Below are 24984 nucleotides of genomic sequence, written 5' to 3'. Positions count from 1 at the left end.
TAAAATTAAAGTTTTAATCAGTTTGATATTTCTCCCAAAGATGCTTTTCTAAAAAGCAACTGGACTTTTGGGTGGTTTTTTTGTTTGTTTGTTTTTTGAATGAGAAGCAAAATGTTTTCAAATGAAAAAAAGAAAACCCAAGAAAGTTCAATTGCCTTTTGGAAAAACACCTTTGGGTCAACTATGACCTGGATGATTGAGAATCTCCATAGACGTTTTGATATTGCTGTTTTTTTCAGGAAAAAAAAATATTTATTTATTTATTTATTCAATTTGTATGCCGTCCCTCTCCGAAGACTCAGGGCGGCTCACAATGCATTTAAAATCATTATAAAAAACATTTAAAAATTAAAAACATTAAAGACATTAAAACTCATTCACATCATTCATGGCCGGATCTCGCTGGATCGCAAGAGCGAGATCAACGGCCCCAGGCCTGCTGGAAAAGCTAGGTCTTCACCACTTTTTGGAAGGCCAATAGGGTGGGGATGGTCCGGACCTCAGGAGGTAACTGGTTCCAGAGAGCTGGGGCAGCCACAGAGAAGGCCCTCCCCCGCGGGCCCGCCAGCCGGCATTGTTTAGCTGACGGGACCCGGAGGAGACCAACTCTGTGGGATCTTACCGGTCGTTGGGAGTTATGCGGTAGAAGGCGGTCTTGAAGATACCCTGGCCCTGAGCCATGTAGGGCTTTAAAGGTAATAACCAACACCTTGAATTGTGACCGGAGATCAATAAGGAGCCAGTGCAGCTCGTGGAGAATTGGTGTAATGTGCGTGTACCTAGGTCACCCAAGACAGCTCGCGCAGCTGCGTTCTGGACCAACTGTACTCTCCGAACACTTTTCAAGGGTAGCCTCATGTAGAGGGCGCTGCAATAATCTAACCGTGAGGTGACAAATATTTAAATATTTTTAAAAACTTCTTGTAGTTAAAACTTTATTTCATTGAATATTGAAGGAACTCACCTGGTCCTGTCAAACTTGTCCTAATGGCTGAAAAGCAGCTAACAAGCAATTAATGGTTAGTAAAAGTGATAGTGATCTTGTAAAGCAATAAGAAAAGAAAGCATGCAAATTTAGCACCCTTTCAAAGGTACAGATGGCTATTCCCACGTCTCCCAAAGTTCTAAATCAGCTGAGTCTACTGTTTTGCAATCTCATGAGGAGCAACTATTTGGTGCACTTGTGGATGATCTCAAGTCTGTCTTTGTCTGAACAGGAATTACGAAGAACCAGTCCACTTGCTGGCTCTTCATTCTGCTATGGTTGCCAGTTCTGTATTTCAGATCCATCTTTAGTCTGTCAGTTCTTCCCCTGGAAGTCCCCCAATCAACACATTTTCTTACATTCTACAGAAATACTTTTTGGACATCTTTAAAACCCTTTACATCAGAATGAAAAGCTAATAAAAAGCAGGAACTGTGTAAAATTAGGGTGACTGCATGTTTTGTAAGATAAAGCTTTTGATCAACTTCTCTGTCTTGGTGATTTCATGGAGAAATGGCACATAAAAACACACATATAGGTTTTATGGCAGTAGTATAAAATGGTTACCAGTCTAGCCTATAGAGCACGGATGTCAAACTCACAGCGTCACATTGCCGTCACGTGATATTTTGTGACTTTTTTCCTTTCGCAGAGCTGGGGTGGGTGTAGCCTGCACGTGACGCATCCGGCCTGTGGGCCGCCAGTTTGACATTCTTGCTATAGAAACACGATTTCCTTGTGTCCCATTCAAGCACTACCCAGGTTCAACTCTTACTTTTCATTTTGAGTCAGTTATTTCATCCTAGTTGGATTGTGAGCTGTATTTAATGCAGCTGACAATTGTTTTGTGACTATCATTCTGCCACTTGCTGACAAAAATAACAAATATGTTATTTTTCTACCATATGATGACAGAGAACAATTTAAAGCTAGTTCATCTTTTCGGCTAACACACTGAGCTAAGCTTGATTTGTTTACCAAGCATTCCTGAATAAGCCAGTATTGGATTCAGCCATTGTGCTAGACCAGACAAACCATAATGTGGCTTTCGGTGTTATTTTCAGTGACAGAGATCACCTATCTGCCCTCCAGTTGGAGTGAACTGAATTCCTAGATTAAGAAAGAAATATTTTTTCTCCTTTGAAAGAGAAATAACTGCCGTATTACGTGAACAGCAATGATTTGTTTTTGCTTATATTTCACAGGAAACAGGAATTTACATGTGGCTTTTCTATAGAGCGTCTCAAGAGACTAGAAGTTGACCTCTGTCTTAAATAAAGCAGCTGCAGTGGAAAACTTATAATTTTTTTCAGGATTCATTGCATATAAATGTAATGTAGATACAAGATTGGCTGTGTGACTACATTTTTATTTATATTACATCTTGGTTTACATATTTTTTTAAAAAAATTAACTATAAGCTTGCTAGCTTTGAGGTCCTATTTAATTAGTGTGAAATTCAAATTAACACTTTCTGATAAAATTAAGGACTTGCATTTTTAGTAGGAACTTACGGGAAATTTTCTGTGGTGAGTTTTAGTAAGGAAATTTTATTATACATTTATATTACATGAAGAGAAATAGTTCAGTTTCTTTTTTTTTAGTTCTGAACATGTGTACATGCCATATAATTTTTAAAAAATATTCTTAGCAACAGCAAATAAAATTTATTCTCCTCTCCAATTTTTTGTGGTTTTCTATGATGTTCTGTAGTTCTTAGCTTTGCTCAGACTCTTAAATTAACTACTGCATAGTTTTCTCAAATCTTGACCAAAACAAAAAGTTAAGCATTCCAAATGTACTGGCACTCAAGTTTTAGAATTCCAGGACATCATGAGAATTGGCTAAGTTGGAGAAATACTAGGTTGAAGAAGAATGGTTTAAAGGCAGAATGCCAATCTGTAGTATTAAGAAGTAAGCCAACTAAAAGTTTAGACAGATGTTAGTACTCAAAATATGTAGTCCTCCTATCTTAGTAAATTGTAGTTAAATATTTTAGGGCTTGCTGCTGTTTGACAAAAAATGGGTTCTGGATAGTATAGACAGGCTGTTGTATACAGTATATTGTTTTTCTTTCTTTCTTTTTTAAAATTGATCCTATGAATGAATAAATTGCCTAGCTTGGTGGCAACACTTAGCCACTTTTGGGTGATCTAGAAAGAAAAACGTGACTTACAACTGGTCCTTGTAATTATAACCATAATAGCATCCTTATATTAGAATCATAAGCCTGGAAGGAACCTTGGAGGTCTTTTAGTCTCCTACCCAAGGCAGGAGACCTTATTGCATCCCAGATAAATGGCTGTTCAATCTTTCTTTGAAGACCTCCAGCAATGGACACCCAGAACTCTAGGAGGCAAGCTGTTCCATTGATTAATTGTTCTTACTGTCAGGAATTTTCTCTTTAATTCTAGATTGGATCACTCTTTAACCAGCTCTCATCCATCACATCTTGCCCTGCCACCAGGTGCTTTGGAGAATAATTTGAACCCTCCTTCCAGTGACAGTCTCACAAGTATTGGAAGATAGCTATGATGTATTATTACTTCTTGTGATCTTGAGGGTATCCCTCTATTAATGCAGGGCTGCATTGGCTTTTTAGGCAGCTGTAGCACACTGCGGACTCACACTTAGTGTTTTTCCACTAGGACAGGGGTCTTCAACCTTGGCAACCTTACGGCTTGTGAACTTCAACTCCCAGAATTCCTCAGCCAGCACATGATGGCTGAGGAATTTTGGGAGTTGAAGTCCACAAGTCGTAAGGTTGCCAAGGTTGGAGACCCCTGCATTAAGACATCTAGATCCTAGACATCTATTGTTGAACCAGGTACTGCCTATTCGATACCTAGATAGAATGGGAACTCATCAAATTTGCAGACGACACCAAATTTGGGGGAATTGCCAACACCTTGGAAGATAGATTCAAAATTCAGAAGGATCTTTACAGACATTGGGGCCTATCCAACAAGATACAGTTCAGTGATGAGAAAAGCAGAGTCCTGTACTTAGGTAGAAATACACCTTTTGCCTGATCACCTGTTGCAAACAAGGATCTCCTCCTTTAGTCAAAAATTTATAAATGTAAGGTAACTCTCAATCATAAATTAATTTTGGTTTGGCAGGTTTTGACAGATAAACTAATCTATAATGACAACTATGTGGGCTAGGAGTAGGGAATCTTTGGCCTTTCAGCAGCCTCAATTACTTAGCCAAGGGTGATGAAGTCTGGAAATTGTGGTTTTACAGACTCTAGAGCTCCCCAGGCCTGCCTAGGACTCCAGGAAGTCACTATGAAAAACTAATAGATTGGTGTCTACTTGTTCTAGTTCTATCACACTTAAAAGTACTCAACAGTATCCCCCCAAAAATGAATGCCTGTCAACATCTTGAATCTAAGAATAGTAAGGCACCTATATTGTGAGCCACCCTGAGTCTTCAGAGAGGGGCGGCATATAAATTTAATTAATTAAATTAAATTGGGGGGACAGTTTATAATACTGAGTAAAATATATACCAGCTCTAAATAACTCAATTTCTATATTTTTATTGTACTTATTGCATTTTTTAGACTACACTAAACAGACAGGTTTCAAGCTAAAGACTAAGGGCAGAATTCTCCATTCTTTCATGGATGTGAGTTAGTAGATAGAAGAATACACATAGATTGATACATAAACATGCAATGATGCATAATTCACATTTTTAATTTTCACACCTTACTGAATTGGTGTATATGCATGTCCATGTTTGTGTATGAATCTGTGCGTATGTTTTTACTTCTAACTCACACCTTCAGAGTTGACTCTTGGCAACAGGCCAGCCTAATCCCTGCAGTTTCCTTGGCAAGGGTTTTTGTAAGTGGTTTACCATTGCCTCCTTTCTAGGGCTGAGAGAGGGCAAACATATTCAAGGACACCCAGTTGGCTTTGTACCTATGGTGGGACTAGAATGTGATCATGGTCTCCCTGTTTCTAGCCTGGTGCCTTAACCATTATAGCATGCTGATTTTCTTTTCATGCATCTATATTAGGATTTACCATATATTTGTTGTATAGTTAGTCTCAGAATGGTGATTCTGTTTATTAGGAATTGCAATCAGGAAGTTCACAGAAAAGGAATTTGGGTCAACATGCAGCCTGAAACTGTTTCCTACCTCTGCCATAAAAACAGTTAACATAGACATTCCCAGGAATGTTAACATAGACATTCCCAGAAGATAATTACATTTTAATGGATGACAAAAAGTGTCCTTGAACTTTCTGGATCACAATTCATTTATTTGATTGATAAAAGTACTGACTCTAATTCCACTTGGGAGTTGAAGGTGTTATATGTAGCACTCTCCTCCAGTTTTTTCCCCTGCAACAATCCTGCAAATATTTTTAGAGAATTTCATGTTGTAAATGAGACATTGATGTATTTTTTTCCATGAGGTTTGAACTGGAGTGAACGTGTATTTACATATATTTTGGCCATTGATATCAGGAGCAACTGATAGGACAGGGGTGGGCAACTGTGGCCCTTTTACAACCTGTGGACTTCAACTCCAGAATTCCTGAGACACCCAAGCTGTCTCAGGAATTCTGGGAGTTGAAGTCCACAGGTTGTAAAAGGGCCACAGTTACCCACCCCTGTGATAGGATGTGTAATTATTATTCCATATGCCAAATTTCTGCCCCTATTTAATATGGTGGTTCTACATTATTTTTGTTGGCAGTCTGTTTGAGTACTATGCATCTCATCTCCACAAACATTTTGCTTAGAATGTTATACATTTCAGAGATGTAAACTAATTCTGAAGGGGCCAATATATGAAAAACTATCCTTAATACAAGCAGCAGAAATAAATTAGTTATCCAACGGCATTAAGTTATACCCTATTCCAGTGATGGCTAACCTTTTTGCCATCGCGTGCCAGGAGAGGGGGGGGGCGGGGGAGGGTCGCACGCGCACGTGCCCGCGCGCATGTGTGCGCAACCCCTCCCCTGCTCCTAGCACATGATGGCCTGGTAGGCCCGTTTTTCTTTCTTACCTGGTTCCAGATCCTCTCTGTGTATCTGGGAACGGCCAAAACAGCCTTTCCCACTCTCTTGCAGGCCCTACGGAGGCTGAAAAGGCCCATTTCCCAACTCCCGGTGGGACAGGAAGTGACATTTTTTGCTGTCCCCAGCCTCCAGAACCTCTCTAGGAGTCTCTAGGAGCCTTTCTAGGAGTCTCTAGGAGCCTCTCTAGGAGTCTCTGGAGGCTGGGGACAGGAAAAAACGTCACTTCCTGTCCCACCGGGAGTGGGGAAATGGGCCCTTTGAGCCTCCGTAGGGCCTCCAAGGGAGTGAGAAAGGCTGTTTTCGCCATTCCCAGATACACAGAGAGGATCTGGAGCCAGGTAAGAAAGAAAAACGGGCCTTCCCCACCCCCACCCCCCAGGCCCTCCAGAGGCAGGAAACAGCCTGTTTCCCTACTTCTGGTGGGCTCAGAAGGCCCGAAAATCAGCTGGCCAGCACGCGCATGCACCCCAAAGCTGAGCTGGCGTGCCCACTAATATGGCTCCGCGTGCCACCTGTGGCTCGCGTGCCATAGGTTCGCCATCACGGCCCTATTCAATCGCCAGTCAAATTTTTGAATCAGACGAATAAATTGCTTTCATTGGATTTCCTGTCACAGCCACTATCAGTAAAATATAGATATCTTGCTAAAATCAATTACTTTTTCTTATTTTAGAAAGGAAACCATCAATTTGTTTTGCCTACTTCTAGACTGCATGTGCAATGAAACCTTTTCTCTTTTTTTGTAAATGAAATTCGGACAAAATTACCTTAAATGTGAAGTAACAAATATAACATATTTCAGTTCAATTAAGAGTACTTTTCAGAAGGTAGCACACCAACATTCACTATTCTGTTTAGCTATGTACAATGCATTGCACCAAATTTTAACATCATGTATTATTTTTTTGTTTAGCATATTACATGAATACAGATTACTAGACTTCATAAAGAATGGTTTGTGGATTATTCTGTTGTCACATCCATTCAGTTGTGATCTGTGCAATAAGCATTCACCACATACTTAATTTGTTTAGTAACTGAAGCATGTTTTATTGATTTGCTTAATTTTTAGGCTGTTGGGCATATCATAGTTTAGCACTGTGTGTGGGCTCATTTAGTGGATTTTCATAGTAGTATACCAATCTTACATTGAATAAAGACATACTGAATTAGTTGGATTTAATTTTGAGTTGACATACATGCTTATGTTTAAAGAAACCCAGCAAGGAAAACATTTTAAATGTTTTTGAATTCATAATTCGATCATTTTTAAATAGTTATGCTTCATATGTAAACTTAAACTAGCTTTTGATTTTGTTTTATTTTAATCTGAAACCTGATATTTTTAGACTATTATATGTACATTCCTCTCCATGGAGTTCAGTGTTTTTTTTATTTCTGATGTTAACAAAAAATGTGATTTTTAACTCTGTTTTTATAAAGGAATACAACCATAATGCCTCCTCAAGGAATGCCAGATATCTTCAGATGGTTATTTTATTACTCTATTAATTTTTTCCTATCTACTATAGCCATGATGGTGAACCTATGGCAGGCGTGCCACAGGTGGCACGTGGTGCCCTCTCTGTGGGCACTCAAGCCGTCATCCTATTTCAGCTTCATTGCGCATGCACGTGTGCATCCTGCCAGCCACCTGGTCATCGGGTCTCTGCCGTGCGTGCAGGGAGGCTGCACATGCATGCACAGGGGATGCATTGCATTTTAGGGGTTTGGGCACGCATTTGCACGCGTGCTTTGGGCACTTGGTCCGGAAAAGGTTAGCCATTACTGTACTATAGAATTTCCATTTTTTGATGTCTCATATATTTTTGTAATTTTATATATATTGAAAGTCACAGTCCGAAAGGGTGGGTTCTGCTAAAACAACAGTATAAGCAGATACTTCTAGAGCAGTGCATACCTTGCCTCGCCTTAGTGTTTCTTTGAAAAACAACTGGACAAGTTAGTATTCATTAGAAAATAATGTATGCAGTTAGAAATGGAGCCCAGAAAGGAGTGTGTCTTTTGCTGCATAAGAGTCTTGCTTAAATTTACCTTAATTAAAATGTGGATAAATGTCCTGGCTCAACTGGTGAATATATAGAATATTTGAAAGCAGTAAACTGAGTTTCTATTATGAGAGAAAAGAGCAGTCCGTTCTCCCCTTCTTCTGATATTGTAGAGGTGAGAAATATTGCTTTATTTTACAGCCTTTTCTTTTTGAAATCCTCTGGCCGGCCTTGAGTAGCGTGTCCTTCCTTCCTTTCTTCATGAGCAGATACAATACAGGTAGTCCTCGACATATGACCACAGTTGAGCCGAAAATTGGCTGCTAAGTGACAAATTTGTTAAGTGAGTTTTGCCCCATTTTACGACTTTTCTTTCCACAATTGTTAAGTGAGTCACTGCAGTTGTTAAACTAGTAACACGGTTGTTAAGTGAATCTGGCTTTCCAATTGACTTTGATTGTGAGAAGGTTGCAGAAGGTAATCACATGACCCTGGAACACTGCAATTGTCATAAATATGAGGCAGTTGTCAAGCATCTGAATGTAAATCACATGACTACGGGGATGCTGCAACAGTCATAAGTGTGAAAAATGGTCATAAGTCACTTTTTTCAGTGCCATTGTAACTTTGAATGGTCACTAAATAAAGTGTTATAAATCGAGGACTACCTATACTGTATAGGCAGGATTCCATACACTCTCACTGAACACTAAATTAGCAGATGCATTTGGGATAGAGAAAGGCTACAAGGTACTGTATTGTTTTTGCTAACAATGGTGTGAAAAAACTATTTTTATTCTTCACAGAAAACGTGAGATGGGGAAACAGAAAACAAACCATATCTGTTCATTCTAGTACAAAGAAAAAAGACTTAAATCGTTGCATGCTTGCTGTTATCATTTAGTTTCTTTTGCTTGGGAAAAATATTTTAAGTTTTTTCTGCTTCTAGTCAACATTGATGTATATTAGTGTGTGTGTACACTAATGGGTATGAGTGTGAGATCCTTACATGGCGGCCTTTGTACCTATGAAAGGCAAGTTTGCATGTAGGTTAAGTCATGCTTACTTTAGCAGGCGTGTCTCCCGTTTGTGAGTTTTGTTTTCTGAAAATGATGTTTTGTAAAAGAAATGTCTATTTAATATTTAGGTATTGCAGCAGCCTGAAAGATTCACCTATATTAAGAAAAAAAGAGGTTGAATCACTACAGATTACTAGTTGCAAACTTGGTTTAGCAAATCAAGGTTCAGATCCTTCAGCAAACAGGAATTTATTCAGTTTCAGCAAAACTTGGCAATAGCCTGCTCTTGAAAGACTGGTTAAGTAACCTTGGAGCAGAATCCCAGTTTCTGTAGGCGTTCAAGAAAAAAAAAGATTGTAGGGTGTGATTTTCTTTGGAAGCTGTATTTTAATATCCAGTTTGCCTCTCCTATGCCACTGTATAGATTATGTAGAGAACCCTTTAGTATGAATCTCCATTTAGTATGATCACTGCGGTTCGTTTTGCCTAGGATTTTATCACTACGGGTTGCCAAGTGAGATATGAAATCATTTGCATGAACAATTTAAGAGTAATATTTTTTATGTAAACCTATTAAAAACATAATACTTTATATACTGCAGTGAATAAAAAACATTCAAGAAAGTAATTAGTCAATTGTTGCTTGGTTTTAGATGTTTAGCACAAAGGACACAAACTTCCTGATTTTTGTTTGATCAGTCAAAATCTTGGGGGAATTTTCTGAGTCTTAAATACAAAACAGCATTTACACAAACAAGGCTTTTCTGGACAAATGGCTGTCAAATCTTTTCTTGAAAACTTCCAGTGATAGAGCACCTACAACTTTTGGAGGCAAGCCATTCATTCCACTGATTAATTGTTTTCACTGTCAGGAAATTTCTCCTTAGTTCTACATTGGATCTCTCTTTAATGATCTTCTATCTGTTACTTCTTGTCCTGCCCCCTTTGGAGAATAGGTCGACCCCCTCTTTGTGGCAGCTCCTAAGTACTGGAAGACTGGTATCATATCACCTCTAGTCCTTCTCTTCATTAGATTAGGCATACCTAGTAACCTCAATCATTGATCGTATGATTTAGCCTCCAGACCCCTTATTTATGTTACTCTTCTCTAAATGCTTTCCAGGGTCTCAGCATCTTTTTTTATATCACAGCAACCAAACTGTATGCAATATTCCAAGCGTGGCCTCACCAATGCAGTATAAAGTGGTATTATCACTTCTTGTGATCTGGATGCTATTCCTCTGTTGATCCAACCTAGGACTGCATTAGCTTTTTTTGGCAGCTGCAGCACACTGCTGGCTCATACCTAAGTTATGGTCTACTAGATCCCTCTCACACTTGCTATTGTGAGCTAGGTACCACCTATTCTGTACCTGTGCATCTGGTTTTTCCTGCCTATGTATTGGACCTTACTTTTCTCATTACTGAGTTGCATTTTGTTAGATAATCCCAGTGTTCAATCGGTCACGATTCTTCTGAATCTTGAGACAGTCTTATAAAATTTTAGCTATTTCTCCCAGTGGGGAATTCTGGGAGTTGAAGTCCTCCAGGCTTAAAGTTGCCACGGTTGGAGACCCCTGTTTTAGCCTCTAGCTGCCTAACCATCTTTGTTGCTCTTCTCTGCTCTCTTTTCAGTGTCACAAGAATATGGTCTGTAATTCCAAAAAAACAAACTTTATATAGCCCAAGATGGGTCAAAAAAGAATTCAAGTTTGTAATTCTATCTCCGCCTGATGTAGAACCATACTATTTTAATAAAATGCAGGGTGGATAAAAATCAGTGATTTTTTTAAAAAAAATCAAAAAAATCAAGATTTTTTTGATTTAAATCGGAATTTTTTTTTACTTAAATCGGATTTTTTTTTATTTTTATCAAATTTATTTTAATAAAAAACTTTTGGGGTAAAAATCTATCGTAAGATAGTTTTCTATTTAAGATACATAAATAATTTAGTTTATTCAGCATGAAATGGAGCTTAGTTATGTAGCATGAGGCTGTATATTCTGCAACACTGGGACTATCGGTGAGTCAACAGTGGGTCAAAGGAGTAGCAGAGATGACAGTTGCTCTTTAAAAATTATGATTTAAATTGAGTTGATTTAAATCAAGCCTTTTTACTAGTGATTTAAATCATGATTTAAATTGTGATTTAAATCAACTCGATTTAAATCAAATCCACTCTGATAAAATGAAACCATTTGGATGGAGTTATGAGCCCATATATAAATATCACTGTTTGCCCTTTCTATCTGCCCTTGTTGCAAATGGGGCAAATACCACTGTTCGCTCTTTCTAAGATGTTCTATTGCTTTTCTTAAAAAAACATTAATTTAGGATTTTTTTTTATCAAAAAAAGATAGCAAAACATTACATTTTTTAATTCTCAGGATATTTTTATTAAAGATTTTTTAGAAAAGAGAAAGGAAAGTTACAAATGCATGGAAGGGGAGATGGAACAGATTTTGCTGTTATTTTGCCATGTCAAATTAAAGTGATGTTTTTTTCCCCCGTTTCACTCCTGTAGTTGGCCTGTTGCTGTGGTACTGCTGGATGTTCCCTTTGCTGCAGTTGTTGCCCAAAGATAAAACAATCGACTAGCACCCGCTTTATGTATGCCTTGTATTTCATCTTGGTGGCTCTCATCTCTTGCATCATGATGTCAGAAACCGTAGCAAAACAAATGAAAGAACATGTAAGTAAAAGCATTTAATTCCTGGGGATCCAAGGAGGAAATAGGGAGGTGCTGGAATAAGTTTTTGAATGAAAAGATGATATTTTTGAACTTTGAAGGAAACTTACAGAATGAACCATTTTATATTAGACTTGAATTTTGTAAAATTTTGGAAGGCATAATGATGAATACTGAACTGTTCTCATGATTTATGTTGTACTTTAGCATTACAATAATTTTACATAGGTGTGTACGTGAGAGAGAGAGAGAGAACATATATTCATATGCAATTATAATAAACTGTTTCAGACATTTTGAAAGACCCCAAACTGTGTGTGGTTCAACAGTGCCAAATATTTCATCCTGTATTTCACTTTGAAAGTTGAGGAGTAGGAAGAGCCGTACAATGGATAACTGTTTTCTCAAAGACAAAAAAATGCTTGCTCTCTGAAATTTGAGTGCTTTGAATGAGAGGATGCAAATGAATCCTTTCTTGGAACTCTTGTCTGTTTTCCATTCCATACACTAAGATTGTAGTAATTCAGTTTCTGCTCACTGATTATTTTTTGAAGTAATCTCCTTTGAGTCAAGCTCTATTGCTTTATTTATTTAAAGCATTTATATAGCTGCCCATCTTGTATCGAATTCCCAATCAGCTCCCAATCAACAATTAAAATAAAATCAATACAGGTAGTCCTTACTTTACAAATAGTTCTTTAGCATCCGGTTCAACGTTATGGCAGATAACCCCCAAGCTATTTATGTCCTAGTTCCAAAGTATATAGCCACTATAATTCCTCCCTCCTCCCCCCCTTCACCTTTACAATTGACCACAAATGCTGCAGCACACACACACCCTCCCAATCTTCCTCAATCCTCCACCTGATTCCTGCAGGAAGATTCCTCCTAAGCTACTGAAACTGAATAGTCAATCGTTTCTATGGACTTTGTCACTAAAAATGATGCATCTATTCTAGAACCGATGGATAAGTTTTCTTACAGTCAGTATCTACTAAAATTGCCGCAGTAGTTTTTCTGTAAAAAATTATGAGTCAAGCTCACCAGATTGTGCAAACAGCCTTGTCCGTAAATGTTGCTGGTGAAGCAGTGTGCTATGATTTCTCATGATGAGTAGTATAGTTTACTAGTGCTTGTCCTTTTTTAAAAAAATAATTTTACTGTATTGATTTTGAATGTTTGGTTTTCTGCTGTCTTCCCATGCTGCATATCAAGCATTGGGAGGGGAGGACATTTGATAATAATATATTTTTATAGTTAGTATATTTTCTCAGTTTAGTGCTGAGAAGTACGGTTTGCAGCATTGGAGGCTGTATGTAGCCAGGATTTTGAAAAGATCTCTGGCAAGCCTTCCTGGCCGCTCATAGGCAGAGAGATTAAGCAAAGAAAGGTGTGTCTGTGAGAGAGGGGGGGAGGGGAGCGCAGAATAAGCGAAAATAGGTTTCAGTCTTCTCCCTTATCCTGGACAGATGTCTTCTCATGAGAGAACAGAGAATTTTATTCCTAATCAATTAAACTCGGTATTCCTGTCTGAAAAAGATTAATAAAGCATTAGCTATGTTCCTGATTTATCACGTTGAAAAAATGTTTTCAGACATTATTAAAAACAGTTTGGATCAGCGTACTTTCTCAAATCCATAAGTTGCTAACATTGGCTAAGATAAGTGGAAACACATCTAGATTTTGCCTTTCCATCCAGTCTTTTTTAAATGTTCATTTCATCCCCTAATTTTTTCTTCATTGTGTTCTTTAATGTCGTAATTACCTTAATTAATACTTACCATGAAATCATTTGGGCTATTAGTAGGCACACATAATTTTGAAAATTGTGAATGAAAATACCCATGATTTTGTTTCTCTGTTTAATAAAGCTTGCCGACTGAGGAATCCTGGAAGTTGAAGTCAATGCATTTTCAGATTGCTAAGTTTCAGAAACAGTGGTCTAAACTCACCCACTGAGCCTCATGACTGAATGTGTTCTCTCACCCTCGTCTGACACATTAACCATTACAATTTACTGCGCTGGCTCTTTGCTCCCAGAACTTCTTGTACATTGAGAGAGGGAGGAGGTGTAGTCAAAGTTTGGATCTGCTGCCCTATATTTTCAAAGTACTAAAATAGTTCTAATTTACAACATAACATTTCATTCTATCATTAACTGGCTATAACACCTTCTACATTTTCTTAGTTTACACTTAGTTTAAGTTAAATTTATGTTCTGTGTTATTTTTCTCTAGACCCTCTCAGGTTTTTCTGAAAACAGAATTTAAACATGGAAAAATGTTTTGAGCTTGGAAGGGTTCTCTCTGTTTATAGCCAAAAAAGAAAGGGAAGGAAAAATACCCAGCTATGTTAATGTTCAGCTCAGTTGCTTCTTTCAGAACTCCCTGCCTATGAGATTATAGAGAAGTTTTTATTTAACTGTAAATGGGTGTGTGAATGTATGTCTGCATATTTCTATATCAGTGCCTCTATTTATAGACCGTTCCATTTGTGAGAGGGTGGGTACAAATTTTCATAGGCACAGTCCTAGGATATAACCAAGGACATGGAAATGTGCTTTTAAGTTGCTTTCTGAGTGTAGTTGCAAATTAGTGTGGTGAGCTTGAGGCCAAAATGGGTGACTTGTTGATCTTTTTCTGTGGAATAAAGTGTGGTCTCAAAAGCAAATATTTAAGCAAGTGAGGAGAGGGCTGGAATTTTCCCACTTTTCTGCTATTTTACTTCTGCAGTCTTTTAAAGGCCTTCTAATCATTCAAAGAACATCAAGAAATAATGCTTTGCAAGTATTCCTTATTTAACAACAGTAATTAGGACTGGAATTTCTGTTGCCAAGCAATGCAGTTGCAAAATGCACCATCATATAACTATGCCACTTAGCAAAGGCATTCCTGCCAGTCCCTGCTTACTGTCATTAAATGTGGATTGTTAAATGATAAGCTCATGTGATTGTGACCTCCGGCTTCCTGATGGATTCCTCATTGACTTTGCTTGTGGGAAGATGGTGGAGAAGATGGCAAATTGCAATCACATGACCAATGATTTGCTGCAACGGTCAGAAGTCTGGGACAGTTGCCAAGCACCCAGATCATTATCACATGACTGGGGGGGGGCACTGCAACAGCCAGAACTTTGAGAACCAGTCATAAATAGCACCCATTCAGCACCGTTGGAAATCCAAACAGCCACTGAAGGAGTGGCTGTTAAACAAGGACCACCTTCATAGTAGAGGTCAGCAACTTATACCCAAAAGACATGTTTTGCCTTCATAGTTTCCAATGCTGTTGTACTAACTGCACAATTGTTGATGAAAAAGCATCTTGTATGAATCAGAAATAAATTGCTAGGAAATGCAAATGAAGGAACAGCATGGTTTCCAAATTTTGTATATAAGTAAAATAAATGTTGGCTTGATAGATTTGAAAGTAACACAGATATCTCCAAACTGCTTAATATAGTTGTCATCATACACAGTTACATCAGGGGTGGGTTCTACTTACCTTTACTACCGGTTTGCAACAGGGCCACATGCGCAGAAGCATTTTGATGATGTTGGGGTCGGTGGGCGGAGCCTCCCTCCGGTTTTACTTCCGGTTCTATAGAACCGGTGCAAGCCAGGGGCAACCCACCATTGAGTTACATGCATCTTATCTACATTGTACTTCATTGTTCATTTCAGATTTATTTTTATGAAACAGTATGTCAACATATTCAAGCAGGTGACTCCTGTGAGAAGCTGGTGGGCTATTCTGCGGTTTATCGAGTATGTTTTGGAACGGCGTGTTTCTTTTTCATCTTATTTTTACTCACAATTAAAATCAACAATAGCAAAAGCTGTCGTGCCTACATCCACAATGGGTAAGCCAGATGGATTTTTTCATTGAAGTTTTGGTGGGGTACTCAATGCTAAACAGTTGAATTTTCTCACCAATGTAATGACATAGTAGTTTATCTCTTCTTTATTTGTTCTACTGATATATACTTTCCACATTTTTTTCTCTGGTGAGATATTAAAGTATAGTACAGTAATTCTATTTCTTTTCTTTTTCCTGTCTATTTTTTTCTTTTCTTTTCCAGATTTTGGTTTATTAAACTTCTCATCTTGGCAGCAATGTGCTCAGGAGCCTTTTTCATTCCAGATCAAGATACCTTTCTTAAAGGTACACATTTTAAAAAAGAACTGTCATATGTTTTTCTCCACAGTCGAATATATACAGGTATCATTTTATAGGTGATACATTGTAGGAAAAGAGCCAGAAGGGTTATTTGGCACTTGTAAAAGTGACAGTTTTGGAAAAACAGAATCTTTAATAGCACCACTGAGCAAGAGATTTCTTCATTCACAGACACCAAAAGATTTAGGCAATCTCAGAAAACTTCAACCATCATACAATTAACCCATTACAATTGTTAATTGATAAGGTACTTGTAATCTAACTCACATATAATTTGTTTATTTATAATCACCCTGCTTTTCCCTTTTTCTCCCCTCCTTCCACTTTACCCCAAGTGAAATTCTAGCTACTATATGCAGCTGATAAAAGTGAGCTACAGTTTACCAAAGGGTATACCTTCTAATACATTTTTAACAGGATATACAGATATGCTACATTCATTAAAAATTCAGTCTTTCACAACCATTGTAGCTGTTGAGAGAAACAGCCATAGAATGGTGCCTTTTTACACCAGTCCAGTTTCTTTCCGGAAAAATGAGCAGAAGTGGGCATCTGTACTTTAGACAAAGACATAGCAAAGGGGCGATGGGATTGTACCATGTTTCCCCGAAAATAAGACCCACCCTGAAAACAAGCCCTAGCATGTTTTTTTTGGGGTGGGCCTTATATAAACTCTAACCCGAAAATAAGCCCGGGGATGTGTGTGGCCAGCACGAAAGGCGGCAAGCGTCCGGGGCCCAACAGCAGGCGCAGCCCAATGGCCCCTTGGCACAGTGCAAATACCGATAAATCTGAGAAAGGAGGTGGGGAGAGGAGAAGACAGGCGATCCTGACGTGCTGCACAGTTTCCTGACTCACAGGAGGCTCGCAGAAAGCTTGCACGTCGGCACCAGCAGCAGGTGGAGGCAAGGGGATGGGGAAAGCAGGTGACCCCAACGCCCTGCGCGGGTGTCTGTTCAATGCAGCCGCAGGCAAGCCGAGAGATGGTGGGACAGAGTGGGCAGCACATTGGGATCATCTCTGCTTCCGCCTGGCTCAGCTGTGCACTTTTCGTCCAGAGGGAGACGAAGCTTTGTCTGCTTACAAAGGGGACGCTTTGAAACAGAGCAAATCACTCCATTCCCAAGCACCCCATAGGCGACCAAACACTTTTCACCCAGACGGAGAAATGACAGAGACTCGAAGCTTTGTGTGCTTGTAAAGGGGACGGTTGAAACAGAGTGATTAGCTCCGTTTCAAAGTGTCCCCTTTGCAAACAAACAAAGTGTCATCTCCCTCTGGGCGAAAAGTGTTTGGGCAGCTACCGCTGGCCCCAGCCTCTCCGTCCCACTGTCTGTCTGCTGTCTCAATCGGGGCCAAGCTTTCGGCATGCCCTGGCTTGACACCCGCTGTGCCAGGAGGGCGAAGAGCCCCCACAAGGCCAGCAGCAACATTGACAGCCGCTTGGCGGCCAGAAGTGTCCCAGCAGCAGGGCAGGTGGAGGCCGGACATGCCAAGACCTTGGCCCATTGCAGCCACGCGCAAGCAGACAGTGGGATGAAGAGGCTGGGGCCAGTGGTAGCTGTGTTCCCACTCCCATCGGCCCTCACGCTTGCCGCCTCCTGCACTTAAAAAAAATAGAAGGATGCAGATTAAATTAAATTTCCACACTATTATGTACAATTAAAGTTATAATTGTACGCCCTTGTCACCTCACGCCTGCAATGCTCTCTACATGGGGCTCCCCTTGAGGAGCACCCGGAGGCTCCAACTGGTCCAGAATGCGGCCACGCGGGTGGTGACAGGAGCGATGTGGTGCTCCCATGTGACCGCCCTCCTGCGCAAGCTGCACTGGCTCCCAGTGGTCTTCCGGGTGCGCTTCAAGGTTTTGGTTACCACCTTTAGAGCGCTCCATGGCTCAGTACCAGAGTACTTACGAGGCCGCCTTCTGCCACCAGTAGCCTCTCACCAACCAGTTCGCTCCCATAGAGAGGGGCTCCTCAGGGTGCCGTCGGCCAAACAATGTTGACTGGCGGCCCCCAGGGGGAGAGCCTTCTCTGTGGGGGCACCTGCCATCTGGAACGAGCTCCCCCTGGAGATATGGAGGATCCAAGACTTACGCATCTTCCACCGTGCCCTAAAAACGTTTTTATTCCAACAGGCTGGTCTGTCCTAACTCTCCCTTTTAAATTGGGTTTTAAATGTTTTTAGATAAATTGGATATCTTAAATTTGTCTTTTGAGCCTAAATTATTTAATCTTTTTTAATAGTTTTTTAACTTTTGTATGTCTTTGTATTTTATCTTGGCTGTTCACCACCCTGAGTCCTTCGGGAGTAGGGCGGTATACAAATATGATTAAATAAATAAATAAATAAATAAATAAATAAATAAATAAATAAATAAATAAATAAATATAAAAACTGCCTTGGAAATTGTTGTTTTAGGGGTGGGGTTTTTTGCAGAAATTGTTGTTTTTTAAGGGGGGGAGGTTTGCAGATATAGTGCAGCTGTTTCCCTATAGATACAAGAATTTTACAGATCTGTGTTGATTTTGTGTACTGTTTGGATTGCGTTCTGTTGTTTAGACTATGAAAAATAGCTATGTAGAAACATCAACATTAATGTTTTAGAGGATATAGTAAATTAATCCTCCTCTTCCTTTAGATAATGGTTCAGATGATAATGCTTCTTCGTTAAATGTGAAAAATATAAGTCTGGTGAACATAGATAATTCCAGCTGCAAAAATATAGCTTCATATTTATATATTGGGCCAAACACCCAAGAAAATAGCAGAAAATGCTGGGTGTTGCAATTAACAATGCAGTGTAGCATTGTACACAAATTTAAAAAAACAAAGCCAATGCAAAGCTTTTTTTTTAATTTCATAATTTTGTCTTACCTATTTAAGCCATTCTTAGTTTAAAATAAGTTTTCTACAATAGGACATCACTTTTTCCAAGTCGTTTTTCAGTAACAAATCTTGCACAATTCAAATGGGGCCCTACAATAAAAGGCCAACTGTACAAGGAATTAAAAGCCAGCTTCTTGTTTGCATTGGGAAGGATATGGGAAGTGGGGGAGAGGTTGAAAGGAAGACACTGCAGTGGAGAAGGGAGATAAAGCTAAGAGTCTGTTGAAGGGGAAGTTACTCTTTCTCAGCTTAAATTCCTATCCCTTTCTTAGCAAGGAAGCCCTACCTTAGCAAGGAAGCTGTAGTCACAACAGCTTCTCAGTCTGGGAAAGAGTATTTTAAAGTTTAGATGTTCCTCAAATAAAATATCCTGTCACCACAATGCTTATTGTGCAGCTGAACTATATAGCTTGTAGAAATTAAACTTTCAATTAGTTCCTGAAGTATAACAGTTGAAGCAAACTGTATTTGCTTTTCTAATGGGGTAGGCTGGCAGCCACTGCACTTAAACTTTCCTGCAGTTTAATTAGTCTTTAGTTTGATGACATTTACCATGCAAAATGGGATTTCTTGCACAGTTTCCATTTCGTTCTCCTTCTCTGTACTAATATTAGGTAGCAGTTCCAATTAATCAAGGCAATTTGCTAGTCACAGATGCTTGTAGATGGCAGAGTCCAAACTCTGGAGGAAAAAGAAGAGTGCCCTAGGACACGTGCAGCACAATTTTGATTTTTGATTTTTATTCATTTTATTTATTTTATCAAGTTTGTATAGCCACCCAGTTCACAAATAGTGACTCTGGGTAGCATTCTACATTTAACAGTGTTTTTAATTAATCTATTTAACATGATATTTATGATCAGAAACCTTTTTTCAAACCATTTCTACTTTTAAGTTGAGTAACTGACCGAAGTTGCAAGATATTATTCTGGCACTAAGACATTTAATTCAAAAAGAGCAGCTTTTTTCAAGTCTGAGACTTGTTGCTCTTTGAACACTGAATTAACTTTCAGTTCATTTCTTTACCTACTGTATTCAATTTGTTGCCCAGCATCTGGGGAGCAAGCCCCTGATACTAGCATAGCAAAAAAATATCAGCCTTCATTATGAATACTCACTACAGAAAGCTTTCTTTCTCTTATCTAAAATTATAGGTCATAATGTTCTCTAGCTAAATGCAGTCGAACCACTCCCTGCATTCAGTTGCTTCTGTAATTGCACTGGCACTTCTTGAATTCTTTTCAAGTGTGACATAACGTGCATTGCCAATAGCTCATGCCAATTTTATCTGTAAGCAGGAGCTGCTTTACTTGTATAATAGCTTTCTATTACTTGGGCCTGACCAAATGTATTGAAGGCAACCTCCAATAATTCTCTGCCAATGTGGCCAAAACACAACATATTTTAGAGGCAAAAAGAAGGCTATTACAGATTGTCCGTTTCTGTGTTTTCCTCTGTGAATAAACAGAGAGACTTGACAATGAACTTCATTATGAAGATGGAAATATATTCAGGATTATTTGAGGGTTTCAAAAAAACAATAGATGCTTTATTTCTGTTGTTTGGATGGCAATGCCTATATGTGTATATGTTGGAAAAGTTTAAATTTTAATCGCATCCTGAAATTTGGAATGTATTTATATAGAGACTTTTTAGGATTCATGCATTTTTAACCTTTTGTTTTAAGTATAACATGCCTAAAGAAGATTTTTTAAAAATTTTCTGCGGTTTTGCAAAATAATTTAACTTGCTATACGTGTCTCTTTGTATGTGTGTTTGTGTGTGCGCACATGTATGTGCATGTATGTGTATATGTGTGTGTGTGTATGTATATATATATATACTGTATATCTACTGTTACGCATGCAGTCTTTATTTTTAATATTCATGCATTATATAATAGGAACTTGTGTTAAAAATGTAACAATTAGTATTCAAAACCTGTGTTTTCTCAATATTGAGTAATAATTGAGGTCCATAATACATGGAAGTAATTGCTAGAAAGGAGTGTGTGTGTGTGTGTGTGTGTGTGTGTTTGTATATAAAAAGTTAAAATCTCGGGTGTTTTCCCACATTATTATAGGTTTGTTAGTTAAAATGTTTAAAATCCTGGCTAAAATCCCAGCCAGGATTTTAAATGTTTTAACTAACAAACTTATAATGACGCGGGAAAACACCCGAGATTTTAACTTTTTACATACATACACCCACGAAAACTTAAGAAGACAGATATGTAGGTATGTATTTATGTATGTATATATGTATGTGTGTGTGTATATATGCAAAAAATTAAAATCTCGGGTGTTTTCCCGCGTCATGTTAAATAAGTTAGTTAAAATGTTTAAAATTCTGGTTAAAATCCTAGCTTAAAATCTTCTAAAAATCCTTACAGAGCACTCTGCAAGGTCCTTTAAAACCTTAGCTAAAATCCTACCAGTACCTTAAAGTTTTTCTTAAAGCTGTGGGTGTGTTGCGAGGTCACCCACAGCTTCTAAACTAGATAAGAGCCTGAAGATGACAGGGTTGTGAGCCTGTCGAAACGTTGCTATAAGAAAAACTTTAAGGTACTGGTAGGATTTTAGCTAAGGTTTTAAAGGACTTTGCAGAGTGCTCTGTAAGGATTTTTAGAAGATTTTAAGCTAGGATTTTAACCAGAATTTTAAACATTTTAACTAACTTATTTAACATGACGCGGGAAAACACCCGAGATTTTAATTTTTTGCATATACACACCCGCAAAAACTTAAGAAGACAGGTATATATATATGTATATGTATATATATCTGGTGAATATATTTAAGGTGTATCCTCCTTACCACAATTTAATTTATAAATGTAATGAATAAAAATGGTATTTTTCTATATGAGTCATAATTAACAAAGCAATTTTTATGTTTTCTGCAGCATGGCGTTATGTTGGTGCTACAGGAGGCTTCCTCTTCATCATCATTCAGCTTATCCTCCTTGTAGAATTTGCACACAAATGGAATAAAAACTGGTACGTTTCTTTTATGCCTGCATATAAAAGGAAGTGTCCATTTAACTGAATACTATTTTTATTTTTTTAAAAAAATCAGAATCACAGTTGATCTGTGTTAAAGTTTTACAGCAGGCATTCTCATTCAGTTTTTCCTCTTCAATTGTTTCTTTGTTTTTAACCATCCAGCTTCCTCTGTTTGTAGCTTTTTATATACCTTACTTCCTATTTATTGTCTGTCATACTTTTCACTTGGCTAAACAAGCCTGCTACAACATTCCCTCAGCTGGTTCTGTTAGTTTCGGTTATTAAAAATGTGTGACATTCATAAGAGAGTTTAAATCTCTTGGTAGTACAGTGGTCTAAAGCACCCTGTTATTAAGACCAGCTGCCTGCAATTACTGCAGGTTCGAATCTCGCCAGGCTCAAGGTTGACTCAGCCTTCCATCCTTTCTAAGGTAGGTAAATTGAGGACCCAGTTGTGGGGGCAATAAGCTGACTTTGTATAAATATACAAAAGGATGAAGGCTATTGCTTAGCGCATTGTGAGCGCATTGTAAGCCGCCCTGAGTCTTCGGAGAAGGGCGGCATATAAATCAAATTAAAAAAAATAAATAAAAAAAAATCTAAATTTAAAGATAAAATCTAAATCTTCATGGGGTTTAACAATTACTGAATTGTTTACCTTTCTTATCCATTTTTTCTCAAGGTTTTTAGATCTTGTTATTGTAATCTAAATTTAGAAGAAATATCTTTAGTCTTTCCAAATATATCCTAAAGCAGTGGTGAAATCCAGCAGGTTCTGACAGGTTCTGGAGAACCGGTAGCGGAAATTTTGAGCAGTTCCAAGAACCAAAAAATACCATCTCTGGCTGGCCCCAGAGTGAGGTGGGAATGGAGATTTTGCAATATTCTTCCCCCAGGAGTGGGGAAGGAATGGGGATTTTGCAGTATCCTTCCCCTGGAGTGGGATGGGAATGGAGATTTTGCAGAATCCTTCACCTGCCATGCCCACCAAGACACACCACGCCCACCAAGCCACGCCCACAGAACCGATAGTAAAAAAAAATTGGATTTCACCACTGTCCTAAAGTAAACTTTAGATTATCTTAAATCAACCATTTTAATTTGCATAAAACAAAACGGTGTCTTTTTTTAGCCATATATATGTTTCACCATATTGATCACAAGTTAATCTTGTGTACGTATCCCACATACCTTACTTTAAATATTGAAGACATAACACCTTTTTAGAAATACACATTTTATAAGCTGAGTTGGGAAGTCACCTGTCTGTCCCCAAGTTTTACTTCCCATTTCTCCAGCAAAGCTTAAGAGAAACCTAACTTTAGGATGATCAGTAAAATGCATGGGACCATGCACTTGGAGTGAAATAAGTTAAATATTACTCAGTAATATTGCTGGTATAACTAGACACAGTATAAACTAATAAAATGCAGTTATCTACAGTAAATGCAACCAACTGGTGCAGAATGTGGCCGCGCGGGGGACCCCTCTCCTGTGCGAGCTGCATTGGCTTCCGGTGGACTTCTGGGTGCACTTCAAGGTGTTGGTGATCACCTTTAAAGCGCTCCATGGCTTAGGGCCGGGGTACTTACGGGACCGTCTTCTGCCACCAATTGCCTCCCACCGGCCAGTTCGCTCCCACAGAGAGGGCCTCCTCAGGGTGCCGTCGGCCAGACAATGACCCCCAGGGGGAGAGCCTTCTTTGTGGTGGCACCTACCCTCTGGAACAATCTACCCCCAGAGATAACCTATTTTTTTCAGTTAGCCGGGCTGTCCTGATTTTATGGTGGGTTTTTAAAATTTGAAATTGATTTTGAATTGAAATGTTTTAAATTATGGGCCAAACTTTATTTAATTATTTTAAATCTATTTTAACTTTTGTGTACAAATGTTTTACTTTGGCTGTTCACCGCCCTGAGTCCGATAGGAGAAGGGTGGTATAGAAATTTGAAAAATTAATTAATTAATTAATTAATTAATTAATAAATTAATTAATAAATACCCTGTAAATTTAAAATAATAATTGAACACCCGTGGGTTAAGAACAATATCTTTTTGCATAAAGAGTTAATTCTTAATCCACTTCACAAAGGCCTAATGAACTAATCTCCTTTGGGAGCTTGTAAATCATTTGTTTTTCTTCAAGTTTAATGTGTAATTGCTTTTCTTTCTGAAACAGGACATCTGGCACAAAGCACAATCAACTTTGGTACGGCTCCTTAGCTCTTGTGACTCTCGTATTGTATTCCGTGGCTGTTGGAGCTCTAGTTGTGATGGCTGTCTTTTATACCCGTGCTGATGGCTGTACTTTTAATAAGATCCTGCTTGGCGTCAATGGCGGCTTGTGCTTGCTTATTTCAGTGGTAGCCATTTCACCTTGTGTTCAAAACCGTAAGCAAGCTTTCTTTTACTGTCACTCTGGACTTGGTTGCTTGGAATTGGAGGTCATTTCCTAGTCATATTCAATCCTTTAGTTTATCAGAAATCATAATCTGTGAAAAAATAAAAAGATTGTTCAAAGAAGGTCAGATCATAGGACCAATAGTAGAAAAAAAAGGCCTCATATTCTGTCTGGACAAAGTGAGCCTGTTCATATCCTCTTAACACTGAAACTGCAAACTAAAACATTGCTTTGTTTATAAAATGCAGTAGTTGTAAAGCATAGGCAAGTTTGATTTTATTGCTTTCATTTTAAAAATCTTTTTCTGCCACAAAATAGTATTTATTCTGAAGTAATGGAGAGACCCACCATAAGACGTAAATCTGGAATTACTAACTGCCATATTTCCCAGCTTTCAAAAACTCGATTGAATTTCAGGTTTTTTTGGTCTATCACCCATGATCTCTGACATATCAATTGAAACCTCTTTGTAGAAGGGAATCAATGTATATCCACTGGTGGCTTTGTCAGTCCACTCATGTGAAGTTCCCCATGGTAGTCAGGTTACATCATGGTGGTATCTCAGTGGGGGACAGCATGTTTTCCATGAAGCTGGTCCCAAATTCAATCCCTGGCTTCCAACTCTTAAAAACCACTAAACAGCAGGTCATATAAAATACCTCCTCTAAAGAAGTAGACCATAGCTACTCAAAGTATGCTTAATTTGCATAAATTTAATTAAGGCGATTTCTTACATCCTATTCCTAAGGGAATGTATGCATTAT

General features: G+C 38.5%; 1 protein-coding gene across 1 annotated transcript in view; it reads left to right on the top strand.

Moving 5' to 3' along the window:
• Window positions 1–24984, top strand: part of SERINC5 (serine incorporator 5) — a 44560-nt gene that overhangs the window by 2735 nt on the left and 16841 nt on the right. Inside the window, exons 2-6 of the mRNA XM_070935846.1 lie at window positions 11584–11751; window positions 15428–15606; window positions 15826–15908; window positions 21720–21813; window positions 23999–24210. Coding sequence (XP_070791947.1) covers window positions 11584–11751; window positions 15428–15606; window positions 15826–15908; window positions 21720–21813; window positions 23999–24210 — 736 coding nt within the window. The remainder of the gene's footprint in view (window positions 1–11583; window positions 11752–15427; window positions 15607–15825; window positions 15909–21719; window positions 21814–23998; window positions 24211–24984) is intronic.

Source organism: Pituophis catenifer, unplaced genomic scaffold (assembly GCF_029215685.1).
Source record: "Pituophis catenifer annectens isolate HBS135680 unplaced genomic scaffold, rPitCat1.0.hap2 SCAF_2, whole genome shotgun sequence".
Classification (NCBI taxonomy): Eukaryota; Metazoa; Chordata; class Lepidosauria; order Squamata; family Colubridae; genus Pituophis; species Pituophis catenifer.
Note: the sequence above shows the minus strand (reverse complement) of the source record. Positions and strands in the feature narration are given on the sequence as shown.